Raw genomic sequence first — 16,842 nt, 5'->3', positions numbered from 1 at the left:
TCTGGTGTTCACTATAGACGTGGTTCTCTTTCTGGACATTTCACCATTGATGAGCTCTTTAAAACTCTTACCTACGCTGAATTATTTATAATGCTATTCAATATGGTTATTTTGCATAATGTTCCCTTTTGGCAGTGAATAGAAAATACTCTAGAGAGTGCAAAAGCAGTCACACCTGCTGAAAAGTAAGTAACGAGAAGGGAATTTTGTTGCAGAACCATTATGCCATAGACCTGGGGTGTACAATCTTATCCAGTACGGCCCGGTGTGGCTGCAGGTTTTCATTCCAGGTTGGCAGAAACTGCACTTCTATAGAAAGTTAAGATGAACTGATTTAAAGAGGTAGAATCAGGTGTGGCTCCTGCTTCGCTAGAATGAAAACCTTTGCGGATAAGATTAGTCACGAAGTACATGCAACGTCGTACACTCCTTTATTAGAAACAACTGCACACCCACACCTTAAATATACTGTACAATTATCCAATCAGCCTATCATCTAACTGTAGTGCAATTCAGATCGCGTAGCTGCAGACCAAGAGAGTTCACATCAAACATCAGAACAAGTGTGATCTCAATGAATTTGACTGTAACATGGTTTTTGAGGCCAGTTTGAAGATTGGAAAAAGACCAAGCAACGTTTTTTCCTATCTTCAGCTGTCCAGTTTCTGTGAACCCGTGCACACTGTAGCTTCAGATTCCTGTTGACCATACTGAAGCCGCTGTACTGAGATCATTTCTGAGCAGGTCTGGATATGGTGTGTGTTTGTAGACAGTCTGTGAGGGGTCAAAGATAGAAGTTCATGTGTTGTCAACACAAAAGTGCTGAGTCTTCATTCTGAGAGCACTTTGAATGCTCGGTGTATAAAAACACCCTTTATCATACTTGCTTCGATTGCTTTTTTATTCACAAGTGCACTAAGAGGTATGGCTTGATTCTGATGTTTCATAGTTTTGTTTTTTTTTTGTATTTGAGGTATTTTCATTCTCCTATAGGTATTAACTGGAGAAAAAAACCTAGTTGAACATTTTAGAAAAATGAAAATAAAGTGCTGGGGTAATTAAAAGAGAGCGTGTATCTTTAAATTTCTTTCAAGGAAACAGCTCTCAGAAATTCAGTGAAAGGTCAGATAAGGTGTCGATCCTTCACAGTTAAAAGTGAAAGTGAAAAGTTGATACCTTTAAATGGGCTCAGGTATTAAAAAAAAAAAAAGAGCAAATGATTTAATCAATAAAATTAAGCGTCATGTTTTCACGTACAAACTAACGTTTACTACCGAGGCATACTATTAAACTATAGTCACTCAAATGAGGATGAGGTTCCCTTCTAAGCCTGGATTCTCTCAAGGTTTCTTCCTCATATCATCTCTATGTCTATCACCTCTCTCGATGTTTCTAAACATCTGTCAAGCTGCTTTGACTCAGTGTCCATTGTTAAAAATGCTATTCAGATAAATTGAATTGAATTATATTAGCTTACTGGAATCAATGCCAGGCTAACCTAGAATTAGCAAAGAAAACGGAAGCTTAGTTAAATCAAGTCAGTTAAAACATTAGATAATCAATGAAATATATCTCAATTGTGTTTTTTTTTTTTTTAATATTAGACAAAGTTCATGCTTTCTAGGGAGGAAATGAGAACGCTGCATTTTATATACACAGTTATATTTCTATACCTGATGATCACCTTAGATTTTCACATGTAGAGGCTCTAGAGTTTACTCAGACTGGTGCAAAGAATCAGTAGTTCTGCAGAATGTAAAACCATGTTGATGAGAGAGGTCAGTAATGAATGGCCAGCTGACAGAAAGGCTAGAAGAACTCAATCAAAAAAACGTGATGAGCAGAAATGCATCTCAGAATGAACAACATGTGAACACTGAGGCAGATGGGAAACAGCAGAAAACCAAAAGAAATAACACTTCTGTCAGAGAATGAACAGAAAGAGTAGAAAGCTGGAGCTGTAGTGAGGACAGACAAACTAAAACTGGACTGTGACCTGGTCTGATGAAAGTTCACACAGATGATTGACACCATCAGCAATGAATCCACGAACCCAACCTGCCTTGTGTCACCAGTCCAGACTGGTGGAGGTGGTGTAATGGTGTGGAGAATGCTTACTTGTCACTTTATCATTTGACTCTTTGATACTGACCATGTGCTTTCTTTCATCACCACAATTTACCATCTTCTAGTGACTAATTCCAGCATGATACTGGACCGTTTCACAAAGCAAAAGCTGCCTCAAACTGGTTTCATGAACAAGACAATGAGTTCAGTGTTCTTCAGTGGACTTCACCCGATCAGAATCCAGTAGAACACCTTTGGGCTATTCACAGCATAAAAGTGGACCTAAAAACCTGCAGAAATTTAATGATGCCCTCATGTCAACATGAACCACTGAGGCTGCTATGAGATCAGATGCTGTATCCAGCGTTAGTATAGTGATCCTAATAAAGTGCCCAGAGAGTGTACATATAAAAATACAATATTTATCTAAATATAAAATGATTCATTTTCATGTTGGTTTTGTTTTTAAGAAGAAAAAGAAAAATACAGTGTGCAAAACCTGGTAGTACTGGTAGTTTGTTTATTTTTATTTCTTCTTTTAATACACTTTAGATCATAGGAAATATTTCTCCATAGTCTGGGATTATGTAAGCAGTGGTTCAGCTCTGCCTACATCCCGCCTTCATTTTCATGCCGGAACAGGTGAGGTTATTTGCCACTGAGAATCTGAGCGTCTCATGCTGGGATGTCAGTGGGCCAATCATACCAGAAGCTGCCTTCGCTACCATATAAGGCAACAGGCTGAGCGCTCACAGTAGCACACAGTGTGTGTGTGTGTGTGTGTTTCCCTGCAGAAGGCCTGCATTGTTCCTCACTCAGCCAAAGGGGATACAGATGCCAACCACATGTCTAAATATAGAGCCTAATTTCACAATAAAAATATGGTGGTCCCATCAAAAAGGGACTGACTCAATACTAATATAACCTCTCGGGGTGGACCAATGATTGCTGTTGTTTGTTTGTTTAACTGCTGATGTAAATATACTACTATTACTACTAAATGTACTACTACTACTACTTAACTATTGTAAGCTGAAGTAAATATATTTTTAACAGTGATGGACAGGGAATTAAAAAAAAACCCAAACAAATAAACTGATGCTGTTCTCTAAAAGGAATGTTGATGGCGTAAGTCATTCAGCCCAGCCCTGAAACCATTATCTGATCTTCTGATACCTGTGAAGATGTTTGGTTTTAAATCCCTCCCTCAGGACAGTAGGGGATTTTTCAAACCCTTTGGTGGAGATTTATAGCTCTTTTTATGGTAGTGTTCTCCGCCAGCTAGTTTCCTGCATGACATAATCTCTCGCTTAACTTTAGGTATCTGATGATTAGAGCTTGTTTTCATGCCTGCCAGTCACTTGAAGAGGAAGGACAATACAGTGCGAGAGGCAAACCTGTGGCGAGAGTGTGGAGCGATCTTGTCCTGAGTATTAGCGCAAGACTAAACTTTTCTCCTAAGTCATGATCCTTTCTGCTCTTCCTATAATCAGCTCACATTTGTTTTGTCAGTTATTGTATCACTTTTAACTTCCCTAACTGCTGTTAAATTGTGTGTTTGTGTTGTCTTCCATCTTACATCTAATTTCATTACTAGTCTTATGAGGTACTATATTACCAAAAGTTTTGGGACGTCTGCCCTGACATGCACATGAATGTAATATGGAGTTGACCCGCCCTTTGCAGCTATAACAGCTTCAACTCTTCTGGGAAGGCTTTCCACAAGGTTTAGGAGTGAGTATGGGAATTTTTGACCATTCCTCTAGAAGCGCATTTGTGAGGTCAGGCACTGTTGATGTCTCCACTCTAATTCATCCCAAAGGTGTTCTATCAGGTTGAGGTCAGGACTCTGTGAAGTTCCTCCACACCAAACTCACTCATCTTTATGGACCTTGCTTTGGTGCACTGGTGTGCAGTCATGTTGGAACAGGAAGCGGTCATCCCAAAACTGTTCCCACAAAGTTGGGAGCAGGAAATTATCCAAAATGTCTTGGTATGCTGAAGCATTAAGAGTTCCTTTCACTGGAACTAAGCAGCCAAACCCAATCCCTGAAAAATAACACCTGAACTCAATGATTTTGAGGGGTGTCCCAAAACATTTGGCAATCTAGTGTATTTTGGGGGTATTTGTACTCTACTTGAGTGCTTTTTAAACCGACTACTTATGTAATAACAAATCCATAAAAATAGTATATTTATCCTTGGTACATTTTTATTTAGACCTTCGAAGACTCTACAAGATACTGCAATCTCACAGGCTCAGTGGAGCATCTAATCATTTCAATGTAGCATCAGTGTAGAAAGAAAACTATCCAGAATTGTGACTTCCACAATGTATCCTCTGTAATGACCTTTTCATGCTACACAGTATAATCACTGAGCACTGAGTAGAGCCTCATTTTGCTCTCAAAACAGTCTCAATTCTGCATGGCGAGGATTCCACAGGATGTTGGAAACATTCCAGTCAGATTCTGGTTCATGTTGACATGATTGCATCACAAACTCTTGCAGATGTTTCAATGCATTTCATGCTTCAAATCTTCTGTACTGCTATATCACAAAGCTGCAAAGATCCCAAAGATCAGCAGGTATAGAAATCGTCAAACCAGCCTGTCTGGCACCAGCAATCATGCTACAGACAAACCCAGTGAGATCTCCTTTTTTACCTTGTTATGATGGCTGATATGAACGTTTCCTGAAGCCTGCTGTCTTGTATCTGCACAATGTTATGTATTACGCTGCTGCCACATGATTGGCTGATTAGATAACTGCGTGTATGAGAAGGTGTACAGGTGTTCCTGAGTATTAAGACTACTTTAAATAAAATAAAAAATAAGAAATAATTACAATTTTTGGATTTGTTTTCTATGAGAAAGTATCTACAAAAATGAAGGACAATATTTCTGTAGTATCTACAGAAATATTGGACAATATTATATGACTTGATTTGATATTACATGTAAAGAAATTCATTTACAACAAACATATTTAAAATATTTTGTTTTTTTTATTAAATATTTAAAATATTTTGCTAAAATATTGTCAAACATTGAATGACAATAATAAATGACAAATGCTGTTCTGTGAGCCTCCTGAAGTGTCTGAAGACTTAAAGGGATTCACATCATCATGAACTATTAGCAGTCAAGATATCTTGATGAACAAATGCATTCAAATGGGATGGAATGAAAGAAACACAACAGCCTGAACAGTGTGGTGGCAGCAATTTGTAGGTTTACAAAGCGATCTCCACCACCTAGTGCACAGAATCAGCATCGCATCTTCTGACCAGCTTTAGAGAGGAAACAGAATAGAGTTTCAGCACAGGGAAAGGGTTGAGGAACATGATAGGTTTATTAAAGATTCATGCAAATGGATCTGAAATAACAAACTGCTTTTCTTTCTCTCTCTGCTTCTCTCTCTCCACACACAAACCAAATTGCTCGAATGGATTGAGATCTAGGGAATTTGGAGGCCAAGTGATCACCTCAAACTCGTTGTTGTGCTTATCAAATCATTCCTGAACCATCTTTGCTTTGTGGCATTGTGTAGCATTATCCTGCTGAAAGAGGCCACAGCCATCAGGGAATACCTTACAATGCTTAGGTAGGTGGTATGTGTCAAAGTAACATCCACATGGATGGCAGGACCCAAGGATTCCCAACAGAACATTTCCCAAAGCATGACACTGCCTCATCCGGTTTACCTTCTTCCCATAGTAGTGCATCCTGGTGCTGTGTGTTCCCCAGGTAAGTGACGCACACGTACCCGGACATCCACGTGATGTAAAAGAAAACATGATTCATCAGACAAGGCCACCTTCTTCCATTGCCCTTTCCATCACATGCCCTTTGTTGCCCCTTTCAGTGGTGCACAGGGGTCAGCATGGGCACCCTGGCTGGTCTGCAGCTATGCAGTCCCCATACACAACAAACTGTGACGCCCTGTGTATTCTCACACCTTTCTATCAGAACCAGCATTGAAGATGCAATTTGTTATTCTCTTTATATAAGAGAGAGAGAGAGAGACTGTGGTATCGTTACTGATGCAAAAAGGGCTGGTTTCAGTATTTGTGAAATCTGAAACTGCTGATCTCGTGGGATTTTGCATGCACAATAGTCTCCAGATTTTACACAGAATGCATTACATTGTGCTGCTCCCACATTTCTGGCTGATTCGTGGGCTCATTTCATTATGTACTGTGTCCGCTATATATGGTTGAAATGACAAAAAAAGCTTCTTGACTCTTGACATGAATTGATTGGATAAATGTTTGTATGTACAATGGACTGTGATTTTATATATATATATATATATATATATATATATATATATATATATATATATATATATATATATACATACACATATATATATATATACACACGTGTGTGTGTTGCAATCTAAATTAAGTTGTAATGTAATATTAGTAAATATATTACACAAGTCGCCATATGAAGCATTTACAAGGTTCATTCATCCTCAGTGCTGGTTTGGATCCTCTTGTTAAAATTAAGTTGGTTTGTTTATATTTTAGGAAACAGCTACAGATGTACAGATGTCTAGATCTTGTCAGTTATGTATTTTTCAGTTTTTCCAAAGGCACAGCGGTAGGGGAAACCCCTTTTCTTTTAGACCACACCCACTTCAGGTCTAAATCTGAAGACCGCTATCGATATGAATATTGAGAGCACTGAACAGCTGCACCTCTACCACGCACACATCTGCCATTTTCGTCATTCATTGGTTTCTCAGAGTAAACTAACAGAACCGGTGTCTTGCTTTTTAAACTATTCTAACAACTTGTACTCATTACCAACAAAAATTCAGATGAAGCACACAAACCACAAAGCAAACTGGTAATTAAGGCACTTTTAATGGCACATGGCATCACCTGAGGCATTACACAGAGCAGCACCTTGATTTTTAACATAGGTGTACGAGTCTGTGTTCCATTACTGTCTTAAACACTCTTGTCCACTTCCACCTTAATGAACACCTGCTGTCAACACTTTATCAGCTCAAATAAAATCAGCTTGAGGGACTGAGCTAAGTGCTGCAAGACTTCAGCCCAAGAGGCACTGCAACTCCGTCCACAACAGCTGACTGTTTATTACAATGCTAAGCAGTTAGCAAGCTGATATGCATGGTTCAAAGGTAAAACTCACCATGGAAACGTTTCTATGCTTACGCTATATCCTGTTCCCTGGCCACATGTGTCAGATAGTAGGCACTTGTGAGTTGTGAGGGAAAGATGACAAGGGTGTATTAAAACATTAATGGAAAGCAGGACATCACCTTCACCAAGCTCATCATACTTTAATCATCCAGATACATTAAGGAAACTGAGCACAGAGTGGTACATTCAAACACCCCAGAGAAAAGCAACTACACTAACTAGGGGACTGCTTCGTGTTTTGGCTTTGGAACGCTTCAAATGTACATGATTCAAGAGGTAGCGTGGAAAAACATTGTGCTCGTCCTCATGCATCTTCAAACCTGGAGTTTTCACCTTGAAAGTTAGAACAGGTCAATGAACGACTGCATAGCCTGTGGAGGGTAATGATGCATTCGCCAGTAAACATCACAATAATCACAAACATCTGATCTGCTGTCCACAGCTTTTAGAGTAACCTTCTCAGTCACTTATCCTAATAAGGTTTAAAAGACAAATAAAAAAATTCGATTAGACTTTAAATAAGAGAAAAAAACAAAAAAACAAACAAACAAACAAAAAAACTCCCAAACACGAATAGAAATCAGACAGAAATGAAAGTTTAAGTTGTTGTTAACCAGTAAGGCATGTTGAGCTGTAGAAGGTTCTGAAGAAAAAAGGTTCTTGAAACGTCAACCTTCCACTGAGGAACTGAGATATTCCCCAGCTCTGTGCTTAACTCATCAGGAAACTGCAAAAATACAAACAGACAAGAAAAAGCCATTCATGTTAGTTAGAGAATAATTACTACATTTTAAACCAATCCAAAATCTGAAATGTTTCGAAATGTCTAAAAATACTGAAAAATAATCCATTCAGCTTTACCAGGATCGATGAATTTCGAAGCCCAACTCTTATGTATGTCTCGGTGATAAACAGTGTCTTGATTTGCATGTTATATTCTTAGCAATTTATGTAAAAGGAGCCAAAACTGTGTTATACAAATTCATATACACCGATCAGGCATACCATTATGACCACTTGCCTAATATGGTGTTGGACCCCCTTTTCCTGCGAAAACAGCCCTGACCAATCAAGCACTGTGTATTCTGACACCTTTCTATCAGAACCAACATTAACTTCTTCAGCAATTTGACCAACAGCAGCTCGTCTGTCCCCACGGGCATCATTGAGCCTTGGTCACCCGTTGACCCTGTCGCCGGATCACCACTGTTCCTTCCTTGGACCACATTTGATAGATACTGACCACTGCAGACTGGGATGCTCTGATCCAGTCGTCTAACCATCACAATTTGGCCCTTTATCAAACTCGCTCAAATCCTTATGCTTGCCCATTTTTCCTGCTTCTAACACATCAACTTTGAGGACAAAATGTTCACTTGCTGCCTAATATATCCCACCCACTAACAGGTGGCATGATGAGGAGATCATCAGTGCTATTTACTTCACCTGTCAGTGGTCATAATGTTATGTCTGCTTGTTGTATATAATCATAACACATTTTCATCACTTCAATCCTGGCTAAGGTAAGAGTAGTGTTTCTTTATGGAAACACATACATTGCTGTGAACCCAGGAGATCAGCAGCTTCTGAAATACTCAAAGCAGCCTATCTCTGCATGTTTTTATACACCATGCTGCTGCTGCTGTGTGATTGCCTCATTAGATAACTGCATAATTGTTCAGGTGTTCCTGATAGCGGTCTTTACTGGATACTTGTCTTACTAAAGCTAAAAAATGTAACATGACCTGAGTGTTACTTATGCTCTGGAGCTCGTGATACAACAGCCATTTAAAAAGCCTGGCTGTGGTTTTATCTAATCAAGTAATTGATTTCTACGTAAACACAACATGTGGACGCCACGTGATGTGCTTCAAATTGAGATGATCATGAATATAAAAATAAACATAAGTGTCATGAAAATGTGCTTTTATTGTAAACAGGACTATAATGGATATGAAGAATCTACCTGTAAGGATATCCATGGTATTTGGCCTTGAAGATGGACAACAGCCAGCTGAAGAAGAGTACCACCAGCCCAATTCCAGCCACACACATGACTAAGACATAAGAAATGTGAAAGGATCAGTGCAAACGTGTCCGGATTATGGCACTAAAACGTCATCTTGTACAATGCGACCCGGAAAGTGTATTGCTTGCCATTAAATCACTTCTAAAAGGCTTCACATCCTGAATGAAAGCAGAATAAAGGGACATACATTTCCTCTTCCCGATGTCCATATCAGAAGTCGCCGCGTTGTGGAGAAGCACCATTCCGAAAGTAATAGCTGCATCTGAACCAGGGCGTTAAGGTGTGTCTAAGAATGTTAATGTAATTATATTCTCCTTATACCACGGTGCTGTCGAATTCTCAAACTCTGAAGATAATTTCCCGTGACAGTAAATCATACAGAAGTCAAAGGTTTATAATAATGCACTAATGATACTGTTTCAATAACAACTCTTTCACATGGACCTGTATGTTGGACACCCCACAAAATCTAAGCCTTATAATAAACAAAGTAAGAAAATGTGTTAGAAAAACATTTAATCTTCAATATGAGAAGGATTTCTCTAAGGAAAAGGTTATTTAACATTTATGTTGTGGTCAGTATGTCTACTATGGGCATGTCCAGGACAGAAGACTTTTCAGTTCTTAGTAAAATGAAAAGCTGTTTGTTTGTCTCTTTAAGAGGGAGAAAACAACTGAGGTGAGGCAACTTGTCCTAACGATGTTTAACATTACTAGTAACCATAAATGGTTTAAAAAAAAAAGCACTTTTTGACATGATATAATACAGATATAAGCAACTTTGAGAGATAGGTAACTCTGCATTGGGCTGAACACAAGTCTGTGATTTTAGCACTCTGGAGCTATTTGAGAACTGTAGTCTTAACAATATATAATATAATATATGGATACTGAACAGAAGAACAATGTGTGTCTCGGCCACAAACTGAGCTTGACTGCTGCCGTGGATGTAACTCTGAAAACACACAAAGAAATTCCCATTCAGAATTATAAAAAAGACTTATGTTAACATTCTGGTGCTTGAACATTAAACTCACCACTTGACCACTGTTGGGATTTTTGTGAGCGTATGGAGGCCCTCGAATGTGGTTCCACATCTGACCAGATGTCATGATCAAAACAAAAAACTGAGGAGGTACAGAGAATATTTGTTTGACTAATTTAATGACATTAGCTGTGTAAAAAAAAAAAAAAAAATCAGCAGATTTGTCATTATGCTGTTGTTTAAAAGTTGTGGTGAAATGCAGTAAATGAGCAGATTGCAGGTAAGATGGATGCTTTACACAAAGAGATATAAAATTAGTGAGATGGTGGAGCTTTTCTGTGTGATTAAGTGTTTGTGTAAGTAGATTTTAAAGAATGATGCACTTCATATGACGCAGTATCTATATACACTAACTAGTGCTACTTGTCACAATACATTCCAGGAAACCCTGTCTTATCTCTTATGCTATAGCATGTGGGCTCAAGCCTAGCAGTAGCAGGTAGTCAACAACAGCATGCTGGATACAGGAGGAACATGTTTACGCTGTTTACGTATAAATGTGGTGAGTACTGACCAGTGCTGAGAAAGCCCAGACATTTTTGTTGTAGAGAAACTCGAGATTGTTGCGCCGCACATATGCCAAACTCCCAATGAGAGCCAGGAGCAAGCCCAGCATCAGTGGCCCAGCATAGTTTGGTGGTCTAATCACCCTGATCTGTCAGGACATACAACAATATAAAAAGGTCAAGCACAAACACAAAGCCTTCCAGAATTATTGGCATCCATAATAAAAGAACTAAAAATAATTATACACACAATAATTCATATTTTCTACTACTACTACTACTGGGGATGGGGGTAGCACAAGTGGTCTGGGTCGTTGACCAGAAGATCGGGGTTCAAGCCCCATCACTGCCAAGCTGCCACTGCTGGGCCCTTGAGCAAATCCTCCAACCCACCCTGCTCTAGGGGCGCTGCATCATGGCTGACCCTGTGCTCTGACCCAAACCTCCCGAGGATGGGATATGCGATTTCACATCACTGTCCACTAATGTATATTAAAAGAACCTCTTTTTGCTTTTGCTAAAAAAATACTTTAATTTAAATATTAATATTTTCTCTCAACATATGTGTCAAAATGATCAATTCTTAATAAATGCAAATAAACTATCATTCTTGAAAAAATGATTCTGGCTTCTGTCCCGGTCAGTCCCAGTGAAGTGCTGGTCAGTTATACAGAACTAGACCTGCTATATAACACTTTCTATAGTAAAATAGAAATGTTTGCATAACACTCAATCACTATCACACTGAAACCAAAAGGTTTTGAATGAATGTTCAACATCCAGATGTGCAATGTATTGTCCTGAAAGGAGATCTACATACACCTTTAAATGTATTGTTTTGGAAGATTACAAATGAGTTTAAACCACAAGCTTCTGCTGGATTACTTGCAACATTATACAAGACAGAAATGTTTCAAAACACTAAAGCAATTCTGCAAGTCGCACTGGTGGGAAAAAAAGCACCAGAAACATCAGGAAAATAACATATGTAACATTTTTAGGAAACGGAATAACTTACATGGACCTCGGTTCTGTCCGCAACCCATCGAGCGAGCTGCTCGGCCGCAAAGCCTCGAACCTGCAGCTCGTAGGTGTCTGCACGCTTGGGCTTCCCCTTGGGTGGGAAGTTGATGAAAGTGGGGGCCGAGTTCATATTAAGCTGGAGAAAGAGATGTGAATTAGTGCTGTTCTTTAAACTTTCTGGCTGTTTGTAAACAAAAAAAAAACCATGGTTACCATCTGAAACACATCTGCGCCTTCATCAAAATCCACCATGGCAAAGAAAATCTTGTTGGTGAATGCGCTCGAGTATCGCCAGGAATTTGCAAGGATTTGGTATTCATCATCCGCCTGCCTGTATACATAATGACAGAAGAGTAGCGGCTTAACAAAAATATTTAAACTATCACATGTCAAAGTGTTATAAACATGTTATATCACATTATTAACACTTTAGTGTTAGTGTCTTAATAACACAATGTTTTTAGAATTTGCATGGAATTATCAGTGGCTTAGTGGTTAACACGTTACTCTCAGGTTTGGGTTTTCGATTCCTGTTTTCGCCCTGTGCATGTGTGTGTGTGGAGTTTGCATGTTCTAATAAACATTCTCTATGCATACTCATAACATTTTCCTTGCATGATTTATATGTGTGAATAGCTTTGAGGGCTTGTGATTTAATTTTTAACGCCCAGACTCACTCCTACACTACCCTGATTGCTCAGGTTGGTCATCCTCACGCTCTATTACAGATTCCTCATGCTCGATTACAGATACTGTTTAAATGCCAGAACCGGAGCTCGAGGAATGGACAAAAAGGTGATTTAAGTTTTCATTAATGTAACCTGGGCCAGGGGTGTCCAATCTTATCCACAAAGGGCTGGTATGGGTGCAGGTTTTCATTCAAGAAGAGTTGATTAAACAGCTGGAATCAGATGTAGCTTCTGTTTAATTGGTATACAACCTGCACCAACACTGGCCCTTTGTGGATAAGTTTGGACACCCCTAACCTAGGCTATTCATGCAACTATACCTGTAGCATGCTGTTAGCCATGATATCTACACCTGATACACTATATTGCCAAACGTTTTGGGACACCCCACCAAATCATTGAATTCAAGTGCTGTTTTTCAGGGGTTGGCCTTGTCCCCTTACTTCCAGTGAAAGGAACTCTTAATGCTTCAGCATACCAAGACATTTTGGACAATTTCATGCTCCAAGCTTTGTGGGAACAAAGTTTGGGGATGACCACTTCCTGTTCCAACATGACTGCACACCAGTGCACAAAGCAAGGTCCATAAAGACATGGATGAGTGAGTTTGGTGTGGAGGAACACAGTGCACAGAGTCCTGATCTAAACCAGATAGAACACCTTTTGGGATGAATTAGAGCAGACACTACGAGCCAGGCCTTCTCATCCAACATCAGTGTCTGACCTCACAAATGCACTTCTAGAGGAATGGTCAAAAATTCCCATAAACACACTCCTAAACCTTGTGTATTCCCGGAAGAGTTGAAGCTGTTATAGCTGCAAAGTGCAGGCCAATTCCATATTACATTCATGTGCATGTAAAGGCAGACATCCCAGTTTTGGTCTGGCTCGCAGTCTCCGATCTAATTCTTACAAACAAACATTCACAGGTCCATGCTATCCGTGTTCCCTTTAATGAAGTTGTTATTATAGCAAAATTTGCTCATGATTCGTGACATAAACATAGCCAGGTGCCAAGCAGATGTTTATACTTGTTTATCCACTGAGTGATAAGTAGATTTAACTGGCTTTGTGGCTTATCACAAATATTTTGTTTTGAACCCAGCTATAACCCAAGCAAAGTATTCATCCTGTGTATCTTCTCACCTGCAGACTCCACACTGCCTCTGAGGCTGCAGGGCCGTGAACATGATGATGACGGAGTAGTTGCGTGGAGGCGCTCGAACAAATCTCCTGAACTTGTCTCCGTTCATTCGGATCACGGCTCTCTTCGCAGCCCAGTCCATCATCTGTCCCACTTTTTCAGAGAGCAGCGTCTGAGGACAATTATTCAACACAACACGTATAACTGACTTACTTCAGTTTTATCAGTCAGATTACTTTCAGAATGAAAGCATGGACACAATATACAATTTAGGACAGACAAATAAACCAACACACTATTTTTATTACTATTACTATTAATATTATTATCATTATTATTATTCCATATGTACAGCTGAAAGAACAGGGAGCTCTGTGATCGTCTAAAAGTCCTGTACTTACAGATCGGAGAAGAAAAACTCATTTGTTTACCATCAGTTCCTGATTTTTGGTTTGACTCGAATTTCTATCTGTACTATGTACAGCCGTGCTTCCTGAACAAGGACAAGCTCACCCTTTATCACTACACAGCAAGCACTTAAAGACCAGGCTCAATAATGTCAACCTGGATAAGCGTCATTTCAGCATACACTATATTGCCAAAAGTTTTGGGACACCCCTTCAAATCATTAAATTCAGGGGTTGTTTTTCAGTAGTTGGGCTTGGCCCCTTAGTTCCAGTGAAAGGAACTCTTAATGCTTCAGCATACCAAGACATTTTGGACAATTTCATGCTCCCAACTTTGTGGGAAAAGTTTGGGGATGACCGCTTCCTGTTCCATCAAAGCAAGATCCATAAAGACATGGATGAGCGAGTTTGGTGTGGAGGAACTTCACAGAGTCCTGACCTCAACCTGATAGAACACCTTTGGGATGATTTAGGGCGGAGACTGTGAGCCAGGCCTTCTCATCCAACATCAGTGCCTGACCTCACAAATGCACTTCTAGAGGAATGGTCAAAAATTCCCATAAACACACTCCTAAACCTTGTGTCTTCCCAGAAGAGTTGAAGCTGTTATAGCTGCAAAGGTCGGGCCAACTCCATATTACATTCATGTGTATGTAAAGGCAGACGTCCCAAAACTTTTGGCAACATAGTGTATTTTCACTTGCTGCATATTTACATTCACCTCACAACCCTTTTTTTTTTTGCAAGACAGAAACAGTGGTTTCTGTCTCTCCTGAACAGCTCATTTGTTTAGCTTTACTTCCGGACTCATTTGCTTACCTTCCTTTGTTTCAGGATAAGAAGGGTAGGAAATAAAAGGTTTATTCACACTGTAGAGTAGTGTAATTACGGAAATATTGGAAATGTAGACGTGGATTTAGTTATTTTATAGCTATTATATAAACAGGTAATTCAAGCCAACCATGACAGCTTACCTTTCTGATATATCTAGATTTTTGTGCATACTAGATCTAACACCTCAGTGCTAGACACACCTAGAGCTCACATTACTAATGCACTAACTAACAAAGGTTTTATAATGCACTGTGTAGCTCGCGCACATCCTGCATATCATACATCAGTTAGAGAAGCAGAGTGGCGGATGAGGTTTAGCTCGGCTAGCAAACACCGGGCTAAACGGATTAACTGACAGCTCGGAGACTTTAAAACAGCCCCATGAACTCTCCGCGACCACAAACATAACTCACTGACCTCTTTCTTCTTCTGTCCATTTGACGGAGCTCCGTAAAAGCACAGGACAAAGCAAAGCGCGAGCAAAAGTTTAAGCAACATTTCCGAAAGTGCCACGGCGAAGCACGAGCGCTACTCCCTTACACTCATGTAACTTTTCTATTGGACAGATTGGGCGCGTGCCACCGCCTTTCAAAATAAAAGAGAAGATATAAAATCTTATTGTATTTAGTTTTTTTTTTGTATTGTAATTTATTTTAAAGTTAATTCGAGTTTTTTAATTAGCTCTTAAACGTACGTAAACGTTATTTATATATTTAATTCCTATATTTGTATTTCTGACTGTAGGCTGATTTTGTATATTTATTGTTTGTAAGGTGAATACTTCATTTTTAATTCATTTACTCGTTTTTTTAAAAAAAAATACTTGTTCAAAGTTTATTTACTAATTTACAGACTTAATTCGTGCGTAATTTTATTGTATCAATATTTGTTTTCTTATTTTTATATTCATTGATTTTCAAATTATTATGCATTAGTCTGCATGGACAGTGTTATTTAGATAGATAGATAGATAGATAGAACTTTGTCATTGCAAAGTACAGGTACATAGCAACGAAATGCTGCTTAGCATCTACCAGAAGTGCCAATATTAGAAACTGTGCAAATGAACAGTACATCAATACAAGAGGACATCAGTGACGTGCTCTTCTGATTGTGTAGCTCGTCTGCCACTAGGTTTGATGTGTTGTGCTTTCTGACATGCTTTTATTTGCAAAGAGTGATTGCTTGAGTTATTGTAGACGTCGGTCACGGCCGGTCGCCCAGCCCTGTGCGGGGCTCGAACCGAGACCTCCGTGGTGTGCATGCTCCGGCACGCCATGGAGACAGACCCATACGCAGGATTCCACGAAGCACAGCTTTATTCACACAGACAGACAGACATGGGGAAGACGAACCTAATCACTAGACTAACATAACACTAACTAAACTAAAACAAACAAAACCTCTAACATAAACTCCAACATGACTTTAACCAGACCATGGAACATTCAACAATGACCAACAAAGATAGGTACGCAAGGATCCCTATTTAAAAGGCTACACATTAAGGTTAATTGGGAATAGGCGACACAACAGGGTAAGGAGAACAATGGGAAAGGCGTGGCACAAAATACACACAAAGAAGCAGGCTTCCAAGGTTCACCTGCCAGTGCCCTCTCCAGGCCTGGCAGGGAACTGTCCAGATGTTCCTGACAACATCCTGACAGCTTTAACCAGTCCAGCCATTTGTCTCTGATCTCTCTGACCAAAAATCCAAGAGATCAGTAGTTTTTGAAATACTCAAACCGGCCTATATGGTACCAACAACCATGCCACAGTTAAAGTCACAGAGATCACATATTTTCTTCATTCTGATATGCAAAATATGATGGGTCCATTGCAACTGGCCCGCCCTTGCAGGTACTCGGCCCTGCACCAACTGTGAGCCAGTGGCATTGCTTCTACTCTCCTTCTCTGTT

The 16,842-nt window shown here is 39.5% G+C and overlaps 1 protein-coding gene across 1 annotated transcript; it reads right to left on the bottom strand.

The window, feature by feature from the left end:
• Nucleotides 1-6,921: 6,921 nt before the first annotated feature.
• Nucleotides 6,922-15,479, bottom strand: magt1 (magnesium transporter 1). The gene is made up of 10 exons (XM_058396620.1): nt 15,341-15,479; nt 13,685-13,854; nt 12,063-12,180; nt 11,845-11,985; nt 10,835-10,975; nt 10,313-10,402; nt 10,167-10,230; nt 9,463-9,537; nt 9,213-9,303; nt 6,922-7,973 (listed from the first exon to the last, which is right to left on the bottom strand). Exons 1-10 carry the CDS (start codon nt 15,419-15,421, stop codon nt 7,958-7,960), a joined length of 987 nt encoding a protein of 328 aa, XP_058252603.1. The 5' UTR covers nt 15,422-15,479; the 3' UTR covers nt 6,922-7,957.
• Between the last annotated feature and the right edge of the window lie 1,363 nt (nt 15,480-16,842).

Source organism: Hemibagrus wyckioides, linkage group LG08 (assembly GCF_019097595.1).
Source record: "Hemibagrus wyckioides isolate EC202008001 linkage group LG08, SWU_Hwy_1.0, whole genome shotgun sequence".
NCBI lineage: Eukaryota > Metazoa > Chordata > Actinopteri > Siluriformes > Bagridae > Hemibagrus > Hemibagrus wyckioides.
The sequence above is the reverse complement of the archived record's forward strand: the minus strand, read 5'-3'. Positions and strand labels throughout refer to the sequence as shown.

Excerpts from the sequence above, each read along its gene's own strand:
- magt1 (XM_058396620.1), bottom strand. The coding sequence starts at position 15,421 with ATGTTGCTTAAACTTTTGCTCGCGCTTTGCTTTGTCCTGTGCTTTTAC. Across the intron at positions 10,976-11,844 it reads CGGACAGAACCGAGGTCCAT|ATCAGGGTGATTAGACCACC; the intron begins GTAAGTTATTCC and ends ATGTCCTGACAG. Across the intron at positions 10,403-10,834 it reads TCTGGGCTTTCTCAGCACTG|TTTTTTGTTTTGATCATGAC; the intron begins GTCAGTACTCAC and ends GTACCTCCTCAG.